General features: G+C 35.1%; 1 protein-coding gene across 6 annotated transcripts in view; it reads right to left on the bottom strand.

The window, feature by feature from the left end:
• The window catches only part of ULK4 (unc-51 like kinase 4), a 240,376-nt gene that overhangs the window by 139,072 nt on the left and 73,842 nt on the right, over positions 1 to 27,462 (bottom strand). For all 6 annotated transcript variants that reach the window (XM_035316467.1, XM_035316466.1, XM_035316465.1 and 3 more), the window contains exons 23-29: positions 21,994 to 22,127; positions 17,963 to 18,084; positions 17,604 to 17,660; positions 13,673 to 13,724; positions 13,488 to 13,582; positions 4,022 to 4,073; positions 3,778 to 3,922 (exon numbers count right to left, since the gene is read on the bottom strand). In XM_035316467.1, coding sequence (XP_035172358.1) covers positions 3,778 to 3,922; positions 4,022 to 4,073; positions 13,488 to 13,582; positions 13,673 to 13,724; positions 17,604 to 17,660; positions 17,963 to 18,084; positions 21,994 to 22,127 — 657 coding nt within the window. The remainder of the gene's footprint in view (positions 1 to 3,777; positions 3,923 to 4,021; positions 4,074 to 13,487; positions 13,583 to 13,672; positions 13,725 to 17,603; positions 17,661 to 17,962; positions 18,085 to 21,993; positions 22,128 to 27,462) is intronic.

Consider the following 27,462-nt stretch of genomic DNA (forward strand, 5'->3'; position numbering starts at 1 on the left):
TCTTTCGAGGCAAGCAAAGATGCTATAAAGTGACTTAAGTGTCAGAAGTCATCTGGCCACCGCACAAAACATAGATTTAGTTCCCCAGAATGGTAATTCCTAGCAATAATAACGAATGAATCAGCCATGCTAGCTTAAAAATCTGATACTTTGTGATATATTTGCTATATTATAAGCACATCGATACCTTCTCTAAATGGAGTCCACTTTAAAGCATTTTAAGCCATCTATTTATTAGATCTGAGAGAGATTAGTAATAATCTGCACACTTAGCATCATAATTCCTTGGAGTTCAATTTTTAAAAAGTCTTTATTTCCTTTTACTTCAAACTATTTTTTCCTCCAAAGAAAGCATTAGTAAACATATTTCTAAGGGAAGGTGCAGTGATCCATCAAACCAAATACCACATGAGAAAACACAGATTACTAAAACGAATGTCTTAGCAATTAATATAAACACATAGCTTGAATAAAGGCCATTAGGAACTATGAATATATGAATCTTCTGTGAAGGGAAAATACTCCGTGCTTGAGAGACTTTGTTAAATGAATGAATTCATTCAATGATTTCCTTGCCACTTCAAAATGTAAGCTAATTTAGTAACGACAGTTTTAGAAAGCATTTTATAATGGTTCTGCAAACTCCCTGTACTGCAGTGCAATAAGTTATTTTGTCAGTCTTTTCCATAAGTAAGAGTGAAAAGAGGACCTAAAGATTGTAGGATATGGATTCTCTTAAGCTCTTAAAGACTAAACATTTTATCTACAAATTATTTCAAGTATCCAGGATTTTGTACCTGAAGAACTGGTTTGACAGTCTCCTGAGAGCAAGCTAATCTTTAAAAACACATTCCTCTCCTGTTCCTGGTTCCAACACAAATTTGAAACGATGGTATGTCAAATCATATTTGAATATTAAGGAATATTAAGAATTAAGTGAGAAAGGGCTGATGTTATAATTTCTGATTTAAAAACTTGGATATGTAATAGAAATTATTTACTTCATTCATTTCCTATAGAAGAAAGTTTAATTTTGGTTACGAAAAGCTCAGGAAAATAAACTTCTCAATGAAGTGAAATCAAATGAGACGATTTCATTTGAACAAAGTCCTATAAGGAAGATAATCTTCAGATGAAGAACAAATGAATAAATATTTAATGAAAGAACCATTCTACTGATGATGCAGAAGATGTGGAAAAAAAATGGTAAGCACTTATTTTTCCTGCATTGACAGAAAATTTATATTTCATGCATAGTGACCAAAATCCTACTTCCTGTGTTAAGTTTTACACTTAAATTGATAAATTTGATGAATACCCAACAGCTCTCACCTCTTAAAAAGCAGGATTAAGAGGGGTAGAAATACCTTCTTCCCCACAGAGTGCCCATGATCAAACAGCCATTACATTTCTCATCTTTTGACTGTCCTCCAGCTGAGTTACATTCTGTCCCATCCTTTGTCCAGGAACAAAAAAACTAAACAACTTAAGCAAACATCTCTTCAGCCTCTAAATACAGTCTTTACTTTCTATTAGTTTTCAAGTAACTGCTACTTCTTGGGGTAGAGCCTGCATCTAATCTTAGACCTCTCTTCATAGATTTAGTCCCGACTCCTTTGCATTCAGATAAAGCTTCTGCTGGGATCTGTGGAGACTGTATGAAGATTCATTTCTACCTCCCATAAATATTTTCTGATCCATACCTCGAACACTGTTGAACAAAACTTACCTTTAGTGTCTTTTCTGACATCTAAAGCAGCTGCTTTGGTCTTCCTTTAGTCTCCTTTTCTAGTTTTTCTCAAAACTGAGTTTTGAGACTTTCAATTCAAAAGTAAGTTTTAATTTTCTTTTCTGCAGAAAATCCTTCAACCCTCCTCTGCTTTTTGTTCCACCTGTACCTTTTTGCATTGATTACCTGCTCCCCACATCTGAACATATTTACTAAGCACTGGATCAACCTGCAGATTCAAATAATGTATTAAATACATCAACACTCGTTAACTCTTTCTGAATTACTAGAAGATTTACATGCTCTTCTACCATGCTCCTAAACTAGAGTGAAATTTGTTTATATCTAGCTCACATACATTCCAATTATCTCTCTCTTTTTTTTTTTTTCTTAAAATAATCTCAAAATATTTTTCAAATGCAAGTATTATCTCTATTGGTGAGAAAAAGGAACTGATTCAGGAAATCTTTAAGCTAAGCTGGGAACCAAGATTCTGAGCTACTGCAAGACTTCTTTTATGCATCTATGATACAATGCATGCAAAGATAGCACAACTGAATTCTCCAAAGTAGAATCATATTTAGTCTCAGACCATAAAAAAGCATTGTCACCCAACTGAGCTAATTAGAAGAGGAGACAGTAGTACATGTCTTCCTTCTAGTTTGGAGTTAGCTTGACCCCTCCCTCAGCTCTATGAGAAACATGTTATAACATGGGCATGTCTTCAAAGGGCAAGTTTCAAAGCAAAGATGGAACTTGGTCTTGCTTGACTTGAAGTCTCTTCCCCTATCTGAAGAAAAGTATCTGACAGCTTTTAATAATATGTATACTTTAATATTTCTAGTTTCCATTTTAATTCATACCAAAAAAAATCTGTTTTGCAGTTCAAAAAAGTGTGAAGAAAGATCTGAAAATTAGCTTCTCACTAATCTTATCACTAAGATTTCCTTCCCATTTTCTCTCACAAAGAAAAGTTTACAAATATTGGACAGAGAGAACTTTGGTTCTCAAATTCTAAGAGTATTAGTCAATTAGCAAGAGACAGTCTCATTTTTAGGGAAAGCACTATGTTTCTGATCATAATCCAGCATCCATTCCTCCACCCTTCTGTCACTTACTGAATGTAGGGGTGGGGAACAATTTCCTCACTTAGGGCAGCTAAGTATTCACAATTACGAACTTTGGAAGACCACACAATAAAATGCACTGTAACATTATCCTGGAATAATGTGAACGATAATCCTTACTGTACTCATGTTTGTGTTTTCTTTCCCTCTACTGAGATATTATCAGCTCACAGCATACATATGCATAACACATGAAGGTGAGCATAAAGACAGAATCACAGAATTGTAGGAGTTGGAAGGGACCTCTGGACATCATCGGGTCCAACCCCCTGCCAAAGCAGGTTCAGATCCAAGTCATTTTGAAGTGACAGGCCTCATTTGATTATATGCCTTATAAATTAAGTTCCAGGCCATGGCTGGCCCACAGGCTGTAGTTTCATCCACTAGCACAGGGATTTTCTGTTGCTTCGGGCAGTGGGAAAGGACAGCAGTTTAGACACCCTTCTGTGAACATAGAGGACTAATCCATCATGTACTTTTCTTTTTTTTTTTTTTTTTTTTTTTTAAGGTTATAAGCCATTCCATATGATCTTAAAATGTCTTCCAAGAGGCCACAGTCCCCACAATAGTGAAGCTGTTGGTGTTAGAATGCTCTGACTTTATCAGCTGAACAAATAGAGGGTATTTAAATCACAGCTAGGGGAAACTTGCTTCAAGAAGCAAAAGCAGCCAGAGGCATAGTAATCACCAAAATGCAAAAATGAGTGTCAGACAGAAGTTGTGGTTGGTTCAGAACAACCAAGTTCTGAATTAACGTAAGAGAAAGATTTTGGGCACAGAACTCAGACAGCAGCTAATTACCATTTCTTTTTTTCATTTTGCCATTTAAACATAAAAAAGGTATTTTAAAAAAAAAAATATGCTGTCAAAATGGATTGAATATCAAGTTATTCCCCACTAAAGCAGAAGTATTATACTTACTGAGGCAGCAAGGAATCTCTAATGAGAGACAGAAGCTTGCTGTTTGAGTCGAGGCTCTCCCCTTTCTCCTCAGCCATGACCTCGTGGCTTAAGAGCAGTGATGTGGTTTCTGAGAGCAACCGCAAGCTGAAGAGTCTCCATTCCACTTAAAAATAAAGGTGCCAAGAATGTGACCACACTGAATTCTAATTAAAACAAAATGTGGAATTCATGGAAACTGTAGTTGATGTGGCCGTATACTTACCATTCTGACCATGCACCAAAGAAACTAGTGGTGGGAGGACACAGTCTTCAACCTAAAACAGAGAATTAGAAAGATCTGGTTTAGATTATTCACGTGGAAAAATAGAACAGAGACATATCTATGTTTATTCCACTGCTGGAGCCCTTAATCAAAGAGATGAATAATCACAGAAAACCATCCATAATCACACTTATAAAGCCACCAAGTACACTTTTCTCTGGTAAGCTGTCATAAAGTTACAGACAGCAACTTATACAGATAACAATAGCAACTTCGGTATAATTCATTGAGAGTGCATTTTCATTTAAAATACAGAATTTAGTACAGATGTAAGACATTAAGCAAAAAGAATATTAGAGTATCTATCAGTCCTGATGTATTAATCCATAAACTAGACATCAAGTAGAGTGAGGAAAAAACATCCTAAGAAATGTGCTTCTAAACCAAACCTGTATATAACTAATATATAACAGGTAAGACTCACTACCTCTAATGAAACATCCTTAAGCTTAGTAGAGAGTCTTGATAAAACATCAACGTCTTCCATTCTGGCAATACTTAGATTTCCATTAAAATATAAGTTTACAGACTTAAGATTTAAAATAGGGGGGGAAATAAATCAGTCAACTCTTTATTATCCATGCATGTGCTGAATTACAGATTGATCATCTGGCATAGAACTAGTCAGCTTAGTTCCATCTGAAATCAACTTATGGCAAACTACAATATAACTTAGTTTTATACATTTAATATTAAAAATAGAGTATTAGAAGTATTCTACTGAAGGGAATACATTGTTAAGTGTTAAATCATCAGTTAAAAAAAAAAAAAAAAGTACTCATTTATTTATTTAGACCATACAGGTTTTAGAGATCTTAATATGAGGTAGAAGCAAAAATGAAATAATTGCATGACAAATCAGGACATCTTTGTATATTGAATACAATATTTAGCTATTTATTCTGACAAATTAGAACTGATCCTTTGTCCTAGGACAGCCTTTAGATCAAAAGAAAGAACCACAGCCATAATGTAAAGAAAACCGTTTATCCTACTTTTGGGTGCCTGAAGTAGGACTGAAAAGCAAAAGAGTGAAAATAGTATGGAAACTACTGTTTATTTCTTAATTCTCATAAATCTAGATGGAGATGGTCTGATATAATACTACCTAAATACTCCAGGATGGACAGTCTCCCCTATGTTGCAGATATTTTTTTCTTCAAACTGACTGCTTATTCCACTTGCAGATTATTCTGCACACATTTTATAACTCTGTTCCTCCAGAGGTATTCTCCCATACAACCCTGCCCCTACTGCCTACTCCAGATTTGCTAACAGCATCTCCTCCCTGGTGACTGGTTTGGAAACATACCTCTAGCCTCAACATATCCTCAGAGAGAATAAACACATATACTAAGTATACAGATGCAGGTGGTGCAAAACATCAGCATGAAGAGACATGAGAGTGGGAACGTCATTTAGGACTTGCTGCAGAAAGAAATACTGCCTTGTTATGCTTCAGCTATGGCATTACTCAGGATTCTTCAAAAAAAAGGAAGGTCAAACATTTATTAAGGTATTGGAGTATATTTTTGTATTGTTTGTCCTACTTCTTCCATTCTATTTGAATCCAGCAAGTGCCGGAAGGGAGTATATGTTATCTATATATACAAGAAGCAAGTTACTTTCCTACAAAAAACTTGCTGTTTAATAAGATAAGCATGATGGTGCTGTTTTGTTTTGTCTGTGTTTGTATGCCATGGTCCTCTAAGAAGAGCGACTGGGTCAGGCAGAAAAGGATATTCTCTGGCATGAGAATAAACTGATCATTCTCAGGGGGCTAAACTTGCAGATTTCAGGTGATGGTAGCAGGAAGAAAATCCATTTTAATTTCTATTCACTCATTAAATAATCATTTTTTTCTTTCTATTTAAAAGACATTCTAACAAATATTTATCGAAACTTGTTTTTGAGTTTAAAAACCTTCTTAGCTTCCTTTGGGAGCTTCACTATAAGGAAAAGGCTGAGGCAGAACCACCTCTAAAGTTTCCCAGCTCAAGGTCATTTCACAAATAACATTAAAAGTTAGGAAGAAGTTTATAATCAAAACACATACCCTTACAATTTATTAAATATCAATTTAGATATTTATTTTACTTTGGGGAGAGAAGGACAGACAGCCTGGTAATTTGTGAGTATGCATCATGGATACACAGCTTGCCCTTGGTTTTATTTATATAAATAAAATTACCGTGTAGGCTTTTACTACACCATGAATAGGATTTGGTGAAGTAAGATTGGGTTATAATTCCCCATGTGTTTTGTTTTAGTGATTAAAATCTAGAAGATATAACTCCTCTAGAGTTCTAGAGTTAAGCATCTACTATTAAGAAAAAGCTATAAAAGCTGAAAATACATAATGAAAAGGGGTCACTAAATGAAATTAGACTCTAGTCAGCAGTAACTAGAGCTATTCTAGTTAACTATTTAATTGGGGGATTTGTTTAGACTTTGGCTTTTTTTCACTTCTGAAAAATTACAAAAAATCCCTTTGTTACCTGCTTTCAATAAAAGAGGTAAAGGAAGTTGCTTGAGGTATGGAAGTTGGTTTACTCTTGCAAGTAGATAGCCTTTATACCTATACAGATAATGCTATGTATCATGCATGCAGCTAATGCCTTTTGTAACATCATCACTTTGAAATATTTCATCTTAGTCTGTAGTAAGATGCACAAGACCAAGGAAAAACATAGTTCAAACCTAGTAATCCTGTTTCTAACAAAATTGGAAAGGAGAAGAATAAGAATAGGAGAAACATACAAAGCTTAAAGCACAACTCTAGTTTCTAGCAACTCTTGAGTTAAAAAATTTTCCTAAACTGAAGCTGCATCAGTATTTTTGCATTTAATAAAAGCTTACCAATATTTCTTCATATATCTGTCCAATCCTATCTAAAATATATTTATACTTCTAGCATGTGCAATACCTACAACACTGAATTCCACACTTTAGTTATGCCTTATGAAAACGCACTTTATTTTAAAACACCTGTCTAGTTACCAACTTGATACTCACTCAAAAATCATGAACAGTTATTTTTAATTCATTTTTTCCATGCCATCCATTAATTTATATACTCCTCCTTTTGTTTCCAAGCTGAACTTTTTATCTATTCAGTCCCTCCTTGCAACATCAAACTGTACTTTTTCTTGTCTCCTTTTATAGTGAAAGACCACAGCTATCCAAGATCTCAGTATCCAAGGGATATCATGGACTCCATGATATCAAGGGATATCATGAGGGAATCATGGACTTCCTATGGCACAGTGGTGTTTTCTGTTTGTTGGTTTGTTTTTTTCTTCCCGTTTTTTTGTTGTTGTTGTTGTTGTTGTTTTTTGTTGTCTTTTATCAGCCATTTCTAATAATCTATTTGTCTTTCTGATTACAGTTGAATGTAACACCATCGTTTTCATAGAAAAATTATGCTAAAAGATAGCCAAAACAGTTACAAGTAGTTTAGAGACTGACATTGTATAGACATAATTGGATGATTTTCCTCATGTGCATCACTTCATGTTTATCAGTTTTGAACTACATGCCATTATGTTGTTCTTTTACTCAGTATCTTGAAAACCTTCTGCAACTCTTCTGTCAGATTTAGTTTTCACTACTGTGAATAACTTAGCATCACCCAGGGAAGTGGTTGAGTCACCATCCCTGGAGGTCTTTAAAAGACATTTAGATTTAGAGCTTAGTGATACAGCTTAGTAGAGGACTTGTTAGTGTTAGGTCAGAGGCTGGACTCGGTGATCTTGGAGGTCTCTTCCAACCTAGGTGATTCTGTGATCAGTCAGCTCTATCACCTCACTATTCATACCCTTTTCTGGATTACTTATAAATAGCAACATAGATCTTTGTAACGCATCCTTCTTAATATACCTACATTTTTAGAATTGATCTCAGTTCTCTACTTACTAAATTTTAACTACATAAAAGAAGCTGATCTATCAGAAGATAAGAGGAAAGGCCCACTGATGGATTTTAAGAGTCTTTGGTGCATTGACTGTCAAAACCCTTCTGAAAATCCAAGTAGAGTATCCAAACCCAGAACACCTGTCTTCTTAATAACACTGATTCCTTCAAGGAAAACTCTACTACTGAGGTCTGAGCATCCAGCAAAAGCTGTACTCACTTTTCTTCAGAATTTTATCAGCTACACAGATCAGATCTATTGGAAGCAAACCACAGTTTAATAGAAAACCTTCTACAAAGTCTCTGTGTTACGTTAACCCTCAAAAGAGAGAGGCAAGCCATAGTTTCAGAGTAATTAAGTATTCAAGTACTACTGGGAGGAGGCTTGGAAGAGACAACTGTGATTTCAGTCTTTTTGTCTCCTCTGTTCACACCACATTAGACACACAAAGCCTGAACCCTAAATAAATGTTCCTGCATTCAAAAGAAAGAAACATTGCCTCAGCTTTTCCTTAACCTCACCAAGCAATGTCAAAGCTCCACGTATATCCACTTAAGAGCAGTTATAACACTTCAAGGGCTCCCAGCAAAAGGGTCCCATGCTAGCATATCCCTGTTTAGGGAAGGAACCCTATGATGGAGTACTACACATCCATTCACTTGTGCTAGTTCACAAGGATGAATTCAACTACTCAACACACACATGCAGCCATCATGTATTAACAAACTAGCATATAGCCAACATTACCTGTTATCACCTGCTACATAGGCTACATTTATATGGGTAGCTTAACCCTCTTCCCAAGGCCACAGAACTTGCCTCAATAGCACTAATATTACCAGCCTAAAGAATCTTTCCCTTGCTTACAGATGAGTTCCAGAGCTCTTCAGGGCTATGTTTATGGACAAAGTCTTTGCATTTGGTGTCACACTGGGTGGACTGGAAATACAGAAACTAGGTCACCCATTCCATGCAGCTACCTTACCCATGCTTTCAAATGACAAAACAGATTACCTTCAGAGATTTTTCTATAGGTCTCTTATTCTTTCCAGTGTGCGCATTTAATTTACAACTACTGACAAATACCTTCTCCTTACCCACAATTCAAAGCAGAATGTAATAAAGCAAAGACTATCAGCTTCCAGAACCTTATTTCAAGCCCCAACTCAGATCCACAACAACCAACATCACCTTGACATTTATTCTCATTAAAATTCCACATATACAGTTACTGCTGAGAGTGACCCTGGGATTAGAATCTTTCTGCCTTCAAATTTCTTAAAGCATCTGCTGCAGGCACAGCATGCTCCTCAATGTTCTTTGTATTTCCAGTAATCTCTCAGAATGTAATGCAAACAATAATCTAATACATGTAAGAATGAACTGGGGAGAAGGATGACATTTTTGTAATTTTTGTTGAAAACTACAGAATCTTCATTGAGATTTTTTTTTCTTACTTCAGGGAAGAGACAGCACTGATTGACTGACTCAATATGTCAATTAGTACAGAACTGGCTTTTCACACCAAAAAAAGCCTTGTGTCATGTGGATTTGTGTAATAGACAGAAAGCCACATGGGGTGTACACTTTTAATCTACTTGAAAAGGGAGAGTGATTGATGAAATGATGTATAATATGTCCACATAGTCATGCCCTACATTGACAAAATTAAGATGTCAGTGGTTAGATCAGAACAGCTTATGGATGAAGAACACATTGATGCTGAATAAAGAAAAGACTAAGATGAGCTGAGAGAAGCACTTGCTAAAGTTTCTATCCCCTGTTGTCATGCACGGTGAAAATAATAACTCTCATATTGTCAGTCAGTAGTTTTCCATGTCATATTGCTTTTCCCTTGACTTCCCATCAAGCAACTCATCAGGTTCAAGGTTCTTTTATTTAGGCTGGATTTTTAAAAATAGGTTCTGAAACCTTTAGGAGGAGAATCATAGCTGACAACTTTTGTCTCAACCAGAGAAGAACTTTCATGCTTCATGTAAAAGATCACCTGTGCAGTGTGGAGAGCATTTTTTAGGAGCTAGTTAGAGTACAAAAAGGATTCCCACAGGAACTGACTGACCGCCATCATGAACCTCATCACTGCTCAAAGCACTCTGAATTACTATAGGTCCTTTTTTCGGGCAAATAAGTACACTTAACAGAGAAAGAGAAGGAAACTATTAATTATACTTGTGGTACAGAATTCTTAATTAAATTAGAACCTTTACCAAAATTTACATTATATATATATATATATAACACTTATTATCTGAATTTATTAAATAGTTTTCTGTTTCAGGTATGTGGAGGAAATAAACACATTGATTTGTGTTGGTTTACAGAACCATGGCTTATATTCCATTCCAGTCTATAGAGATTCTTTTTGAGGGCCTTCATCATAATATTTGAGTAGTTTGGTCAAAACATGCTGAGTTGCACTTATGTCAGTCTCTATAACTTGTACAAATGCACACAACTGCATACAAAATGGAATGACTGCTCATTACTGGCACTCCTTTAAATTAGTTTCCCTTGACTTTACCATACTTAGCAATATAAAATATAGTCAGTCACCACAGAATTTAATCTTCTCAATAACTTTCTTCAGTTCGATGGCAATAAGAAATTTGATAATGAAAATCAATTTGTTCAACCTTCTTTGTTCAAGGTACAAATACAAAGGGAAATCAAACAAACTAAAACCCAGAAAAAGCACTTTTTTTTTTTGTCTTCTCAAAGTGAAAAAAACACAGAAATGTTACTCTTAAACTCCCTTAACTTACAGAACTTCCATTACAGCTAAATTAAACCAGACCTAAAGAAAAAATGCTTACTGGTTCTGCTTGCTTAATATAACCTATTTTTTTTAATTAAATTCATTAAACGTAGTTAAAACTATGAATTTCATTTCTGATTAGAAATTTTAAAGAAAAATCACAGTTATAGTGGAAAAAAAAATCCTCTTAAGAATGTTTTGGCTTTTTTTTCTTTCCCCTTCATAAAATGCTGCTTATAACCAACTTTGTCTAAATGAGCAATCAAGGCATCAGAGATCAACCTAAAATACACATTTCTCTCAGTAAAAGAGTTTCCTATTAACCGCTGCTATACTTAAATATTGATCTGGAACCTTGAACATGTCTAGCTTCAACTTTTAAAAAAAGCACCAAGTTCCACTGGGTGCTGGCATTTATATTCATAGATTCCAGTCAAGCACAGTGAGCTGCAATTAGAAGATATCCTTTGAGTAACAGCATTTCTAAAAATATTCTGTATGCATCATAGAAGATGAAGTACCACTTTCCTCTGAAGTAATGTAAGCTGTACATTCAAGTATAATTAGCACACTAGACTTCGTAAATAGTATTAAACTAATTACTGTTTGCACCTCTAGTGGCAGATGTGGTTAGAGATTATTAATTACAGTGGACAATTTCTTGAATTTCACATACTGAATTGAAGGCACTTCCTCCACTTTATTTTCTGTCTGAATGGCTATTTGTTGAGTGTCAGGAGGGCTTAAACTAGGGAGAACTGTTCTTTCTGAAAATGAGTGAACAAAGTAATTAATTTTATTTTCTCAAACTAATAAAAAAAAGTTGTTTGTTGACAAGGATAGAGTTATTCTTAAATTAATAAATTTCGATACAGACTTATTCTAAATCAGAGAACCTATTCTACTAAAGCAATGTGTCATAAATTTACAGTCATTGGAAAGGCAAGAAGTTTCATCTACATCTACATCTTGCTTGATGTGTTCATATGGGCTTTTAACAAATATCTAAAACTTTCAGCATGTGTGATGAAGTAAATTGTTCCCCACAGATTTAGGTACTTAAGTAAAACTCACTTATTGCTAGCCAAAGGTCACTTACAAGAGAGTGGAACCATCATTACCTAGATTCAATATAATGCTGAATTGAATGAGGGGATGGGAGCAGAGGAGGAAGAGTTGTAAAAGGGAGCTATCCCCTTCATGCTATTTTTCTAGAGCAAAACAAAACAAAAAACAAACCATTAAACAGCAGCTAGGTGAACCCTATTTAATGTGCAAAGTATTGCAATTTTAGTAAATGTTGACGAACCTCCATAAAAATGGTACATATTTCTGTCAAAATAAGACACACTGATAACCCGCAGAAGTAAAACAATTATTTTTAAAAACTGAGGTGGTTCTAGAATGATGTCATAATACAGCAATATACAGACTGACAGACATCTACGGAGATAAGTACTTATTCTTCACCTACATTGAACTTTATTTTATATAACATATTTTGCCATATTAAAGTTAAGTTAAACTGTTCAGTTCTGTATTATTTCCCCTCTTGACTATTAATTGGTTAGATTTTTTTGTGGATAAGGACCATTTGTTTGAATACAACTCTTCATAGGTTGTGAGAATTGATGAAAAATAGTAAAATGTCATTTAAATTCATTTCTTATTGTTGTTGTTTTATTTTTGATTTTACTGTTCTCACTTACTTAGGCTTTGTTTGCTAAACATTCAATTAACACGCACACCAAGTAGGATTCAACCACTAAAAACATTTAATTTCTACGATCAGTCATTCTTTTCTAGCATAATCCCTAGGATCAGTCATTCTTATCTAGCATAACCTGATAAAATAAAGCACTTAAGTCAAGCACCTAAAACTGCTATAATGAGTGTGCCCTTAACTTAATTTCAGTACAGAAACACAAATTTCAATAGGAATTAAATGGTCGCCCCATTAAGTATGGTGGGTTATACTTTTTGTGGGAATTCAGGCACAAAAATGCATTGGGACAACTTACAATGATTTGTTAATCACTTATTCAAGCCTTCTGACCTACTGTTTTGCTGACAGTTATTTCATAACATAACTTCTGGTTTCAGCCACCTTAGCTCATATAAAAATTAACCAAAAACTTTGAAGAAAACAATTTTTTAGTGATGTGTGAGGCGTACAATATGTGGATGTATTGATCATAACACAATTTTAGATAAGCAAACAATTATACTTAAAGAAAAACACACACAAAAATATCATAACTGTTATAGACTGTTACTCTTGTTGATGATTTCACTGGGAAGTGTAGTGATGGAATGGTGTCTTCAACCCCTCAAAACTGTTTTTTCAAAGATATATTGAAAGCATAATGACAAAGCAGAAAAAAAAAATCACTAATATGTAGCAACATAATTGCTTATTAGAATCAAGTGTTAGATCTATATGAAAATCATTTTAAGAACTGCTACTGCCAAATCTTAAGCAAATATCTTTCTCATTCTCTGTAATTTTTGAAATAAGTGTAGTAAACCAAGTCCAAATGCTTTACTTTGTCCTTGAAAATTAAATCTCTTTATAAACAATTAAATATTCCTGTCAGATCAAACCACAATAGATTTTAACCCATAATTCAAACAGCTTCTAAATCTTCAAAACATTCCATTTATCAATAGGTTTCAGCCAACTACCCTGTAATTAATTAACGTGTTGCCAGACTTACTGTCGTGCGATGGATTGTCAACAAGACAGGATGCTGTGTTACTGCTTCAAATGTTGATAAAGTAGTCTTAATCAATTCTTCTGATGCAGCTGGTCCTATTGGTAAAAAACATTATATTTCTTTTAAAGATGCAGCAGTTATAATGCCTACATATAAAAGTGCAGCAATATCATAGGTTATCTTACCTATTGCTCCATCCAAGTTGGTTTCTCCTGAGTCTATTGATCGGATAAAATTCTACAGAAGAAGAAGCATTTATTTGAAACACTTTAGAAACAAAAATGAAGAAGTATAATCACTAATTAATTACAATATGAAATTCTTTAAAGGACTGTGTAAATACAAAATATTAACGTACCTACAGTTAGGAATTCTCATAATAATTTAGATATGAAAGACAAAGCTTCCATGATCTGGCTATTAAAAAATAATTTTACAAGTTTTTAATGCTGCTGGACACTTAAACGTAGGGTACAGTAAGGACCATTACTTTGACTAATGTCAGGAATGATAGCATTTCCAGCTAAATAGGCAGTAATTAAATGTCTTACTTTATTGTTAACAGAAAACTGTACTTTCTAAAAAGCCTTTGAACTACCTTGTATATGGCTATGTTAAAATAACTCACTAAAAAGACCAAAGACTCTTCCAGAAAATGCAATTTTCTGTTCTTTGTACCATCTTTTGATCTCCATGCCTTCTACGCAACACTATGGATACACTTATGCACAGGAGTGCATACAAACAGGCATAGCCTTCTACTAAATCACTTAAATAACTCATCATTTGGAGGAACAGGAACAATGAAGTATTAATAATCTCGGCTAAGTAAATATTGTACATGTACACCCACTATTCTTTTGCCTTCTAATCTTGATTTCACTCTTTTGCTTCCACTTTTATGCATAGCTGTTTATTTCACAGGGTATGCAAAAGACACGTTAATGGCACTTGCTAGAGAAGGAAAACTTCTCAGCCAAATTTATTATATGTTTTTATTTGCTGATTTAACATACAGAGAACATATCATGGATAACATCTGATTTTCAATGTGCACACATCCTTATATATTTATATGATGTAAAGCATTAAGAAAATGCTTTGAAACACTTGTTTCATATTGCTTTATCAATTACAGCTTTATTATTACATATTAAATTGGCAGAAGTGCCTACATGGGTTACTTTTCCACAGTATGTGAGAAACAGCTAAAGGTTCCTTCTCTAATCAGAAATTCAGGTAGAAGTTAGTTGTATATTTCATAATCTAAAAGTATCTCAGAGGCAGTCATAAAAAGCAATTGTTTCTATTAAAAAAAACAGGTGTTTTACCTTCCTGATCATTTGAAGAAAATTACAGTTATAATCCAATTGATTTGTTTTGGAAGAGAGCAAATTATTTTGTTTGCTCATTTAAGACAGTTTCACACATAACCATAGCGTCAAGACTAATCTAGAAAAATCAATATAGCTCATGCATAAATTGTTCTGGCCACTATTGCTTATTTCCTTAATTTTCTGTTGGAAACACAAGAAGGAGATGTATGTATACACTGTTGGTTTTTGAGCAATGGAGGGTGTGTGTATTCCACTGCAGGTGAGCATGCACCCATTTCATACCACTGGGAGCCTACTATTAGCTGTGCCTCTGGGGCACAGCCTGTCTTTTCCTTGTCTTTCTTTTTACAGCTGAAAACATGAAAGGACTGTCCCAACTCCCTCTCAATTTCTTTTCACAGGAGCACTGAGAATTACTGTGATGACAGAAATAACTTCAAAGCAGCAGGAAAAAAAATATATTTCTCAATGAACAACAGTTACAGGAAAATAACTACTTTTTTCTTTCCCGATACCAAGCACGCAACTTTCCACTCCTAATCATTTTTCATTATAAAGAGTAAGATTTCAGAATAAATCAGAAAACAAAATAACAACAACAAAAAACCTGAAGGACTGGCTTGCTCAAGTCTTAGAGGCCTCAATTATAGCGCAATACTTTGAAAAAGTACAAGCCGATGATCAAATGGCCCTTTGCGGATGCCACTGGGAATGTTGCTAAACAAAAAAAATCCAGAGTAGACTGTTCCCTGGTAGAATGGATTGTTACTCTTCAAGAAGTAATTACATTAGTCATATCATAACACAGTTACATAAAATAGAGTCTATTTTGATATTCATTTTTCAGATATACTACTTCCCTGCACTTTTTATGCATAAATTGAAATAGCATATTTAAGTTCCTGAACTGCCTCGTTCGATAGACATAGAAGGACAAGAGATGAGAAAAAATCAGTTAAGTAATCTTCCCCTCCTTGATCTGAGACAAAAGGTGTGGTAATATAACCAGCCTGATGTCCTCAGTCAGTAGTTCAAGTTATTTGGAGGAAAGTCAACAGAGAACCTATGTTGTACCTGGCCTCCTGTACCTATACTGTTGACTAAAGAATTTCACCTTTTAGATGGTTGATCCAAAACCATTAATAAAGCCACTGGCTACTTCAAAGAGATAAAATATTTTGTAATCCAACATCCTATTCTCTTTATTGTAATGTGAATTTTTCTACAGATATTTTGAGGACACTTTCTTCTCAATCACTGACTAGGAGACCTAAATTACACCCACTTTTTCTTGGAATCAAAAGTCAAAGGAGAAAGAGAAGTGAATCTGAACAGTAAAATTTAATCTAGTTGTCTGTGGTGAAGCATTTCTTCTACATGCAATTGCGGAAATCAATACATAACTGTCATTTATGAACACATGGACTTAAAAGTATTTCCTTAACTCTGCTACACAACTTTACAAATGAGCTTTTTCCTCATTCAGCAGAAACAACAGCTTCAATATATGGAAATTATATTACAATAGTAATACTTCATTTTAACTGTGCTATATTATGGGACAGTTAAAAGTTCATTTAAAATCATTAATATCATAAATTATTTATAGATGTTACAAGACAAATATCTCTGTAGCTTATAATACTCAGCTTTTCATCAACTAAATACAATGTAGAAGTACTGGTAACTTTAATTTATATTTAACTTCTAGTCAGGGCTTCAGCAAAAATTCTATAAAGAATACTGGGTGCAACTCAGAGGTAAACCTAACTCAGAGGTAAAATAAAGTACACAAGTAATTCAAAATATATCATATATATGCAGAGTATACTTGAATACAAGATAGCGTATTTTCCCTTCAACTCAATAGATTGCTATAGAATATATATAGTTTTGAGTAGAACAAAATGCGTAGAACAGAACAGTTCCGTTGGAAGGGACCTGCAAACATCAAGTCCAACTGCCTCACCACTTTATAACCAAGCATATTGTTAAAGCACATTATTGAGGACATTGTCCAAATGCCTGATGAACACCAACAGGCATGGGACATCAACAACCTTCACAAGGAGCCCTGTTCCAGTGTTTGACCACCCCCATGGTAAAGCCATTTTTTGCAATGTTCAGTCTGAACCTTGCTGGTGCAGCTTTGTGCTGTTCCCTCACGTCCTGTCATCAGTGACCAGGGAGCAAAGACCAGCACCTCCCTCTGCACTTCCCATCCTCAGGGAGTTGTAGGGAGCCATAAGGTTACCTCTTCTCCAGACTAGATAACCCAAGTGTCCTCAGCCTCTCCTCATAGGACATGCCTTCCAATCCTTTTACCAGCTTTGTTACCCTCCTCTGCATGCAATATCCAAGGTGAGACTGCACTAATGCTAAATATAGCAGGAGAATCACCTCTTTTGACCAGGTGGCTTTGCTGTGTTTAATGCACCCGAAAATACAGTTTGCCCTCTTGGCTGCCAGGGCACACTGCAGGCTCATGTTGAGCCTGCTGTTGACCAGCACCCCCAGATACCTTTCTGGAGAGCTGCTCTCCAGCCTGTACCTGTGTCCTGCATTACTCCGTCCCAGGTGCAGAACCAGGCATTTATCTTTGTCGAATTTCACGCCATTGATGATAATCCAAAATCAGAACTAAAACAATTAAATTCAGAATAAAGACCTCTCTCTAATTTATAAATGTAATGTAATTTCATTGCATTAAAATAATCCCCCAAATTTTATGTGTATGTATTTTTTGCAGACAAGATTTAACTTAGATGGTTATACTCACAAGTAAGGTCCCATAGTTGAAAAGAAAGTCCTCTGTGACTATCTTGGGACGAAATACCTATTTGAATTTAGCAAAAGTTTTAGAAGTTACAGTAACTGCATATCTTATGACCAGAAAAAGTAAAACATTTTTTCACACCCATGTTGAAAAAGAAGGCAAAATATGTATTTATCATTACAGCTGTCCTACCATATGCAAAAGTAAGGTTTACATCTTTAATGCTGCTACTTAGGTCAAATACCCATCAACTTAATTATACATTAAGAAAGGATCTATTTGATCATTTAAGCAGCAGAAGTTGGATTTTGGGAAACTGTAAGAGTTTGTACTTCGTTTAAAATTTTTGAAAAAAAATGTACCTGGGATGTCACAAGATGAAGCACTACAGGCATTATGGGAAGGCACATCTTCAGCTGTTTGGCCTGAAGTGTTGATGGGTGTTTGCGTCCAGAGACATTAGTTAAGGCATTGAGAATGTCACCTACAGAAAACAACATTTCAGACAGATCTAACATAACTCGTTTACTAAACAGCACAAAATGACATATAAAGCATCTCTGTTCCAGTATCCTCACTGCAATCCTATCTTCTCCCTCCTGTTCAAAGTAGTGGTCATGTTGAGTGCATGATGAGGAAAAAAACAAACAAACAAACAAAAAACTAATCCATAACTTTTATCTCCTATTTTGTTTTCAAACAGGCCAATTTCCTGCTCCAGCTACAGATACATGGAATCACAGAATGGTTTGTGTGGGAAGGGACCTTAAAGATCACCCAGCCCCCTGCCATGGGCAGGGACACCTCCCACCAGACCAGGCTGTCCAAAGCCCCATCCAGCCTGGCCTTGGACACCTCCAGAGATGGGGCATCCACAGCTTCTCTGGGCAGCCTGTGCCAGTGCCTTGCCACCCTCAGAGTAAAGAATAAATCTTCCCTCTTTTAGTTTAAAGTTATTACTGCTTGTCCTATCACTAGAGCTCATCAAGAGCTTCACCCTAATTTGGTGACATAGTACTCAAGGAGTGTATTTTTCCTGCGGCAATAGTACCACCAGAAGAAAGAAACAAGCAATGTTCCCTGCTTCCTCAAAAGCCTTCCACCAGCTGAACACACATACACACAAATTTAACCATGACATAAGATAACTAAAGAAACAGGACTTCTCATGATCTCATAGAAAGAGGTAGCAGCAGGTCAGTGAGAGAACTTAGTCCATAACAAACCTCAGACACAACAGTGAGGGAACAAAATTCTGATTTCAGTAGTGAGAATAGTAATTCAAACTTCAGAAGACAGATATAAAAACCAAGGAACATTATGCTGAATTTGTGTTATGTTATTGTCTCAGAAATCCATGACCACTTCTGCATGGAATAAAGAAAAGAAGAAGTAAGAGAAAAGTCATATGCAAAGAAAGAAAATCCGGTCCTTTTAGCCTGAAATGTTGTAAGCCAAATCCTGTCTTTAAAAAACACTTACTGTATGTTTTCACTAACAAGAGAGCTACACAAAACTGTAAAAGGGAAATCACATAACTATTAAACAAATAAAGGACATGATTCAGTATTTTATATGGTTTTCATGCCAGAACAGGCCCTTCCTTTAAAAGTAAGTCACAGAGTTTACTCGTGATGAAAAGTAGCAATACTTTTCCTCTGCTCCCGTGGAGTTCAGTTTTCAATATAAGCAGAATGACAGAGACAGGCACTAAATTACATTGTAAAAATACTTATCCTTAAAGATTTGAATCATTACACTGCTCAGGAAAGTGTTGCCTAAAACTCTCCAAATACATAAAAAAAAATGTATTTCCATCAAAGCATTTTTGCTTAGAATTACTAACAAAACTGTAATTCAACAAGACCTCTCTGTGATTAACAAATGATCAGATGAACCCTCCACTCTCTTTCTATATATTTGTCTTACATAATCACCACTTCCGTCAATTTGTTGATAAATAGATGCAGTTGTTTCAATTCTTAGTGTGATATAAGCAAATTATACTTATCTTCTAGAGAGAGGTTAAATATTAAACATACCTGAATAAGATTACTTTGTTACCTGCAGCAACTAAAAACTTTAAAATTTATCCACAAGATTATCATTTGATTTCATTTCTTTAAATGTACCTTTAATGGCAGTTTCTACAACTTGTTAATCTCTTTGGTTTATAGCTACATCTGGTGGAAGAAGATGGGATCAGTAAGGACCTTAAATAAGTGCATATTAAAAACCAGCTAGGATTAATTCTCAATCAACAGTTAAACTGTTTTTAACTGTTCCACCTGGCTGTTCTTGTCATTTTTTCTACAAGCTCATAACTGTTACCTCCTCAAGCAGAACATAATCCTTCATCATACTCAGAGCAATAAAAAGAAAAAGCCTTCTGACAGATACAGACAGAAAACTTAATCTCAATAAAAACAATCAAAACACAAATATCTTTATTAAAGAAACAGATTTTTTTTTATAATGATAGTAACAATATTTTTGATTTTGAGAACTTACAAGTTCTGAGAAAATATCGGAGCCTACTGCATTAGTTGCATATAGCATACATAGATGGTAGAAGGTGAATTTCTGCCTCAAAACATTTATAGCTTGAGAATTCCAAATCCTACAATATGCCCAATATATGAACCTGATTAGTTAGAAAAGTTAAAAAAAAAGGGGGGGGGGGGTATCAGCTGTTTTCAACAAGGCAAAAAACTGCATTCTCATAGGATGTAAAGTTTTTTAAAATAGCAGTATGATCATTCGATCTACTGACCTTTGCAGTGCTACTATTTCATTTCCAATATTCTAGCAGTAATGCAAAAGATGAAACATAAATAAGATGTAATCTCATAAGAAAATAAAGTTAGGATTTTTTTTATCATTTAATTATAAGCCATGCACAATCATGGCTGGGTTTACTCAATTTCTTTCTTGAAGACTCTCAGCATTTCCTTCCTTGTGTTCCTATTTAGTTTTCTTCTGTTTTGTGGGAGATCTCACCCACCAGCTTTAATAAGCATTTTAATGACAATTATTCAGACTGGCCACACTAATCTCATATGTACTCCTTCATTCCTTTTGTCTTCCTCCTTTCCCCTCTTTCCTTCTCTCCATCCTTTTCCCCACCCCTTTTCCATTCCTTCTTTACTTCCTCCCATTCCCTCCACTCAGTTCCTTCCTTCTTATCTCCACTTCTCCTTTTCTTCTTCTTCTTCTTCTTCTTCTTCTTCCTCCTTTTCTCTTCTCTTTCTTTCCTCCCTCCTTCATCCTCCTTCCCTCTTTCCTTCCTTATAAATTCATTCTTTTAAATAAAAAACTAATCTTTCCTCATACATCATACAGCACAGCTTTTTCCAGGAAAGACAGTCTCACCACTCCTATTCATCTGGGGTTACTTCTGTGACATTTATTTTATTCAATATCAACCTGATGTTCAAATCTTGCCAACAGATCCTCATTAATTTTTTCAAGATTGTATTACTTTTGTCTATACACTCAAAATACTCATCTTGTTTCATCACTTTCTCTTCACTGATTCTCCAGATTCTTGAGTTGACATTTTTCTACTCCAGCTTCTTCTCTAGTCGCCCAATGAGTCAAAATTATGCCCTGCAATTTGCAGGTTTTGTCATATTTGCACACGTCTTTCACTGTTCTGTATGCTCTATGACATGTTAGAGCATATTCAATGTTGACAGGACTTAAGCTGCTATACCCAAGCAAATTTCTATTTGAACATATATGACCAATACAAAGTAGCTGTTTATTGTTCCAGAGACTCAAATACTAGTGCAGATATGCATAAAATTGGCCAAATGCATATACTTCGAACAACAGCTCCTTTGCTGGAATGTCAAGTTTTTATTCCTAAGTATGAGGGATGGAGCAAGGTAGCACTGATGCTCTCTCAGAGAAAATCTTTCCATCTTTTGTTCTGCATAAAGAGATCAATTTCAGATTATCTATAAATATTCAAGTATCTAGGCTGAAATATCCCAGAAAAATTACCTCAAACAAGTACTCAGCATACATATTTAACCATAAATGATTAACACATACTCGTGGATATGCTGTGTTAGATCTCTCCTTCCTCTGTGCTTTATAAGGTAAGTTCGTTTTTATAATTTCCAATCTTTGGAATATCTTTAGAACATTGATAAAACTTCATGTACAATTGGGCCTCTTCCCTGACTGAGTTGATTCTGGCAATCAAGGTTCCAATACAAAATATCTGATCATGACATGACTAAGAAACTTCATCAAGCCGATAACATCCAAACTTTATATGATCAGAAAACACAATCTTTCCACCTGTATATTTAAGGAGGTATTTAAGTGCTTCTCAAGGGAGTAAGCAAAGGTAAGATTTTTTCAGTTAACCAACTCAATTTACCTAGAATTCCTGGCAGCTCCTGCACAATGTGATAGATGAGAAGATCCAGGCATTTTGACAGGTATTCATTGCTGCTTTGCTGCTCTTTTCCTGGTGTGGTCTTTCTGCTGTCTCTTTCAATATACATAACAAGTCTGCATTTAAACAAGTGCAAAACATTACCTCTCATAACAAAAAAATTATACTGTGATCTCAAAAATATTACTAAAGATGGAATTTCTAGTACCCGAGGTTACAATCAGGAGAATATATTAGTGCTGACTCTGTAATTTTTGTTGAAAATTTGGATTTTCCCTTTCAAATAAATCAAATTTTAATATAACACAAATGACTGTGCCAAGGAACAACAGGAAAAACAACCCTTAAGATACTGTAAGTGCAGCTTTACTAGTTTAAATGAAGATATGACATAAGGAGTGAATCCATTAAGGAAAGAGTAAATTTTAAATCCACTTTATTTTGAAACATATGACCAATATATGCAATATTAGCAAAAACTAAAGACAGTCTTTTCCAACATGCAAGAATTTCAAGAAGCAGAATAATTTAAGTCAATGTAACAAGTGATCAGTCTTTCAATCAAGAAACACCATACAACATTATTCATACTACAACCTATCCAAATGTTAGCACTACTAAGAATGGACATAGAGAAAGAAATAAAAGTCTAACTAGCCTTATACTTTTCTCTGGAAGTTTGAAGTTCAAGATTTCTCAAGACAAACTCAGTGCTTCCATTCTAACTGACAAGTGCTGTATAATTATGCTGTTCTGCAGAATGACATTTTTCATGGTAAACTATGGTAACTGATTTATTAGCCATTGGCTAACTTACAAGGAGAAGCTTTAATAATAAACCTGTAACAGAATGCTTCAGGCAAGATTTTAAAATGCTCATTTGAATAGATAGAAGGGCCAGTCCTTCCTTTAGGGGCCTAATATTGACATCTTTGTTTCATATTCAGACTCCCGGGAGGTCTGGCACACAGAACCATCAGTCACTGGTGAGTGAAATCCATGCTCTGGTTTTAAGAATGTATTTTAGTATGATCCCTTTTTGTACCTATTTTTATTATAATCAACTTATTTAACCTGCCTCGGGTGTATGGAACAGAACTGCAGGACTCACAAACTCATTTTTTTATGGTAGCAGATGTATATTTCCACCACAGAGATGATCTGCACAATGGAGTAAAAATTTTGCACACAACAATACATGAAAAAACATGCAGGTGTTACTAAAATTAAGCTGCACATGATGAGTAATAAAACCACTGCCTAGGAAGACAAGTTTGATTTAGAAAATTCTTTAAATCTGTATATTGCTTGATATGGATATCAGTGAGCTTGTACACACACAGAAATGTTTTTTGACAAAAATATCGAAGAAGAGTGAATTAAAAAGGGGAGAACTGCAGAGAGTTAACTGTTATGTATAATAACAGTTAAGATCTACTACTTAAGAACTGTTCGCTTATAAAAATGACTAATAGGAAAAACGAGTATATAGTTAAAATTTGGAAGACTAAGCAGAGAAATGGTAAGATATCTTCATATATACAGAAAATGAAAGAGACTAAATTGCTTTTTGTGTTTTCTGTACTCAACCTGTGGAACTGAAATTTCAATGAGAAAACAACAAGATTTTTTATGTGTTAGGAATACCTAACAATTAGATCAGCTAGCAAAAACAAGTTACAGAATATCTACCAGTTTTCAGCAATGGTTAAAAAAGTATTTTTTAAGGATAGATTAAACATAGAAACTTTAACCTGGATCAAAGCGATTGACTTTGCAACTCTCAAGGTCTCTTTATGAACTATCTTCTAAAATTCATTTATTCCTTTACATGAGTGACATTTACCTTCACATCCTTAAAAATCAGCTTTAGGTATCTATAACGTTCAGCCACAATTCTACCAACATCTGAATTGGGTGGGGGGACGGGGGGAAGTATATATGCTGCTAGGATGAGCTCCTGACAGATGACCGAACTTGAAGCAGGAGGTCTCTCACTAGCAGTCTTCTCCCTACAAGAGGTTCTTCAGAACACTATGTTCAGAGACTGAGAGCCTGCCAGGAAATGACAGCAAGTCTTGCATTCTCTGAGGACATATACAGTCCATTTACCCCGCCAATTCATTTTTAGTCAATCTCTGCTACTATAAAAGGATGAGGGTTTTTAAAGGATGTTTAATACACATATATCATTTATTTTATAGAGTTGCAACACTGGGTGGATCATGCTAGTTAGAAGATTCAAACCCTATCTTCCCTTCACCCCTCTTTTTTTTTTTTTTTAAGTTTGATAAAAGCATGCTGGATTTTTTCCTCAAATCACCAACTTGTGTAATTGTTCCTTCCTGCCTTCCTCTTCTATTTTGACTGAGCAAGAACATTTTCTGTTCTTTTTCTTAGCCAAAATGACTATTTTTCTGGGCCAAACTTTGACATAAAAGGTCAATAGGCCATGTGAGACCTGAGATTGCAGTAAGTCTCCAGGTAAAGCTTTTCTTCTGAGGGCATATAAAAGATTTTAAAACTAAAAATATATGGGAGGTTGGGACAGTTGGCAGAGAAAGATTTTGGTTAAAAGCTACGCTGCTTTACAATGCACATAGCTAGAATAAGTTGGCCTGTAATTCAGACAAACAAATCTATGTTGCTACTTTCAACCTAGAGTTGCAAAGGCCTGTTGTAGCTAACCACGTATAAGTGAATTTCAGCTTCTATATCCATCTCTGTCTTACAATAAACGGCATGTTCATCCCATAAGAACAGACTCCATATGTCTATTTTGGACTGAGTTTGAACATTAAAAAAAATCCCTCTGCATCTGTTAGCAATTGTTAATACCTTTACTACATTTTTAGTAGAAAAATCCAGAGTTTTACTTTATATTGCATTTTTACTTATCAGGCTTTTCTTATTTAAACAAGGAATGTTAAAATCCTCCTTTTTGTTCATTAATAAGTAATAATAAAAATGCGTAGAGCAATTATATCAACACTTCTAAAATGTTCTTACTTTAAAATAACCACGCTTTTAAAGAAGAACAGCAACATTGTGCCATCTTGAGTTGTCATCACAACAATGGTGGTACTGATTTTGTCTGGGATGGAGTTAATTTTCTTCATCATAGTGGTGCTATGTTTAGGATTTATGTGTTGATAACACACCCAGGTTTTCACTGTTGCTGAGCTGTGCTTACACAGCGTCGAGGCCTCCTCTGTTTCTCACACTGCCCCACCATCAAGGAGGCTGGGGGAGCACAAGGAGCTGTGAGAAGGACACAGCCAGGACAGCTGACCCCAACTGACCAAAGGGATACCCTATACCATATGGCATCATTCTCAGCAATAAAAGCTGGGAGAAAGGAGGAGGAAGAACTTAACACAGATAGACAATTTTTAAAAATAAAATGAGAAATCTCTTCATTTTCACCCACAAAGACTGATTTGTGAAATGTTTTGCGGGAAGTCAAATGGCTGCTGTCTAGAAAGCTACAGAAAAGATCAGACGAAATTGTCACTGAGCTGTAGACTGGCAACTACTATTAGACAGAAAAAAATACTGTTCTGTCATAGTCTACGCCTTAAATTATTATTATAACATTCTCCCTCCAAAGATATTTTACTTTTTTCATGATGGCCTGTCAAAGATGCTTTTCTAATATACATCATGAAGCGTACAAGAAAACAGAAATAAAAAGGTAGTCTTGATCATCAAGTATAACCATCTGAAGGTTAGGCATACAGCTATTACATAAACCAAATGCACAGAGCAGTTTATTTCCATTATTTCTACTAAAAGATTATCTCCCACACCCTCTAGTTTTTCCTTCAGTATTTGTTCCAGAGTCTTCCATGCTACTGAAGTCAACTATGTGCTTGGAACACTTTGTTCCCCATGACATTTTTTATTTTTAAAGTACTTTGTTATTCTTTTCCAGTCATATAATGACGCCCCAAAATGGATGTATATGTTAAAAACACAGGTACTGAATTTGTCCTGCATTGAATGTTTCAGTTTACCTTGTACCTAACCTACATAGAAATAAGGGTTTAAACTTTTTTTCCTTAAATGCCTGGTTTTGTCTTCAAACTTAGTGTAACTATTTTTAAGATAAAACAAGGAAATTGTTTCTGTACTAGAGATTATCTTCAGTCTCTATCTCTACGTTTGCAATACAGGTCTCAATTTTTCTTTTTTCTCCTTTCACTTACATGAAGCCACATGCATATTGCTTTCCTAACGTTTCTTATAGTCCCTATCACTCCACCCTTGAACATGCTAACCAGTACCATATTTAACGTCCTTTCTTCATACTTTTTGCTCCTTGTGCGCTCTCTCATCTGAGCTTCTGTTATTCCCTTAATTTAATATCTTAATTTACCCAATGACCTTCTTCCAGAGCTGTTAGTTCTAGACAACTGGTGTTCGTATACAGTGCAAAATATTTTATAACTTGTGCCATAGCAAAACACCCAAGCCAGTTCCGAAGCTGGAGGCACCACGGGCACCACATATCAGCAAAGCTGTCCCATTCCAGCAGTGTCACCACACAGAGAACCACTAGCCTGCACAGGGCGCTGCACTGGAGTATTTACACTATGTGGGTGGCACCACACTGTATGAGGCTAATGTCCCATAAGTGTCCTGCTGTGCACATTCAGGCCCTTGCTGTGAAGGGCTGTCAGAAACACCACCCAATCTTGATACATGTGTCCATCTCTGCAGCCAGTAGAAAAAGACATTTAAATAAATCATGAAGGGATAAAGTTTAATTTCCAGCATAGTCTCTGTTCACCTACAAAATTCTCTGGAACCACTGAGATCCAGAAAAAACAATTCAGTGATACTATTCAGAAATTAATAGTGCAACAAATGGTGAAATTATAAGTCTCAACAAAACTTCATGATGTATCCCCCAAGTTCCCTCCTCATTAGTAAAAAGCCTGCATCTGCCAATCATGGAGAAAACAAGGAGAGCAGAAAATTCAGGGCAATTAGCAAAAGAAATCAAGTTGCATGTTTTAAGCAAACAAGTGCTATTACAGACAAAAATGTCTCCTACCTTCTCTAGTTCTATCACTGGCTATGGAACATAAGAAAACAAAAGGTATATAGTAACTCATAATCTAACTGACTACCATGAAAGACATAAAAGGAAAAGAAAGGTAAATTGTATCAATAGTGTGTGAAAAAAAATTCACTTCAAAATCACATTTGAATTTCACATTTGAAATTACATATAAATGCTTCTCATCCACAGATCTCAAGGCACTTAGTAAAGTCCTAATGGAACTTTCTCAGTGATATCTGTTGTAAAGCTTTCAAATTACCTACTCCCACCACAATTAATTTAATAATTTAACAATACACTATAAAAGATTCAGAACATTTTCTTTAAAAAAGTCACCAAAATGTATGCAAATGTGTAATTTTGATTATTAACCTAAATAAAAG

Source organism: Oxyura jamaicensis, chromosome 2, assembly GCF_011077185.1.
Source record: "Oxyura jamaicensis isolate SHBP4307 breed ruddy duck chromosome 2, BPBGC_Ojam_1.0, whole genome shotgun sequence".
NCBI classification, from domain to species: Eukaryota; Metazoa; Chordata; class Aves; order Anseriformes; family Anatidae; genus Oxyura; species Oxyura jamaicensis.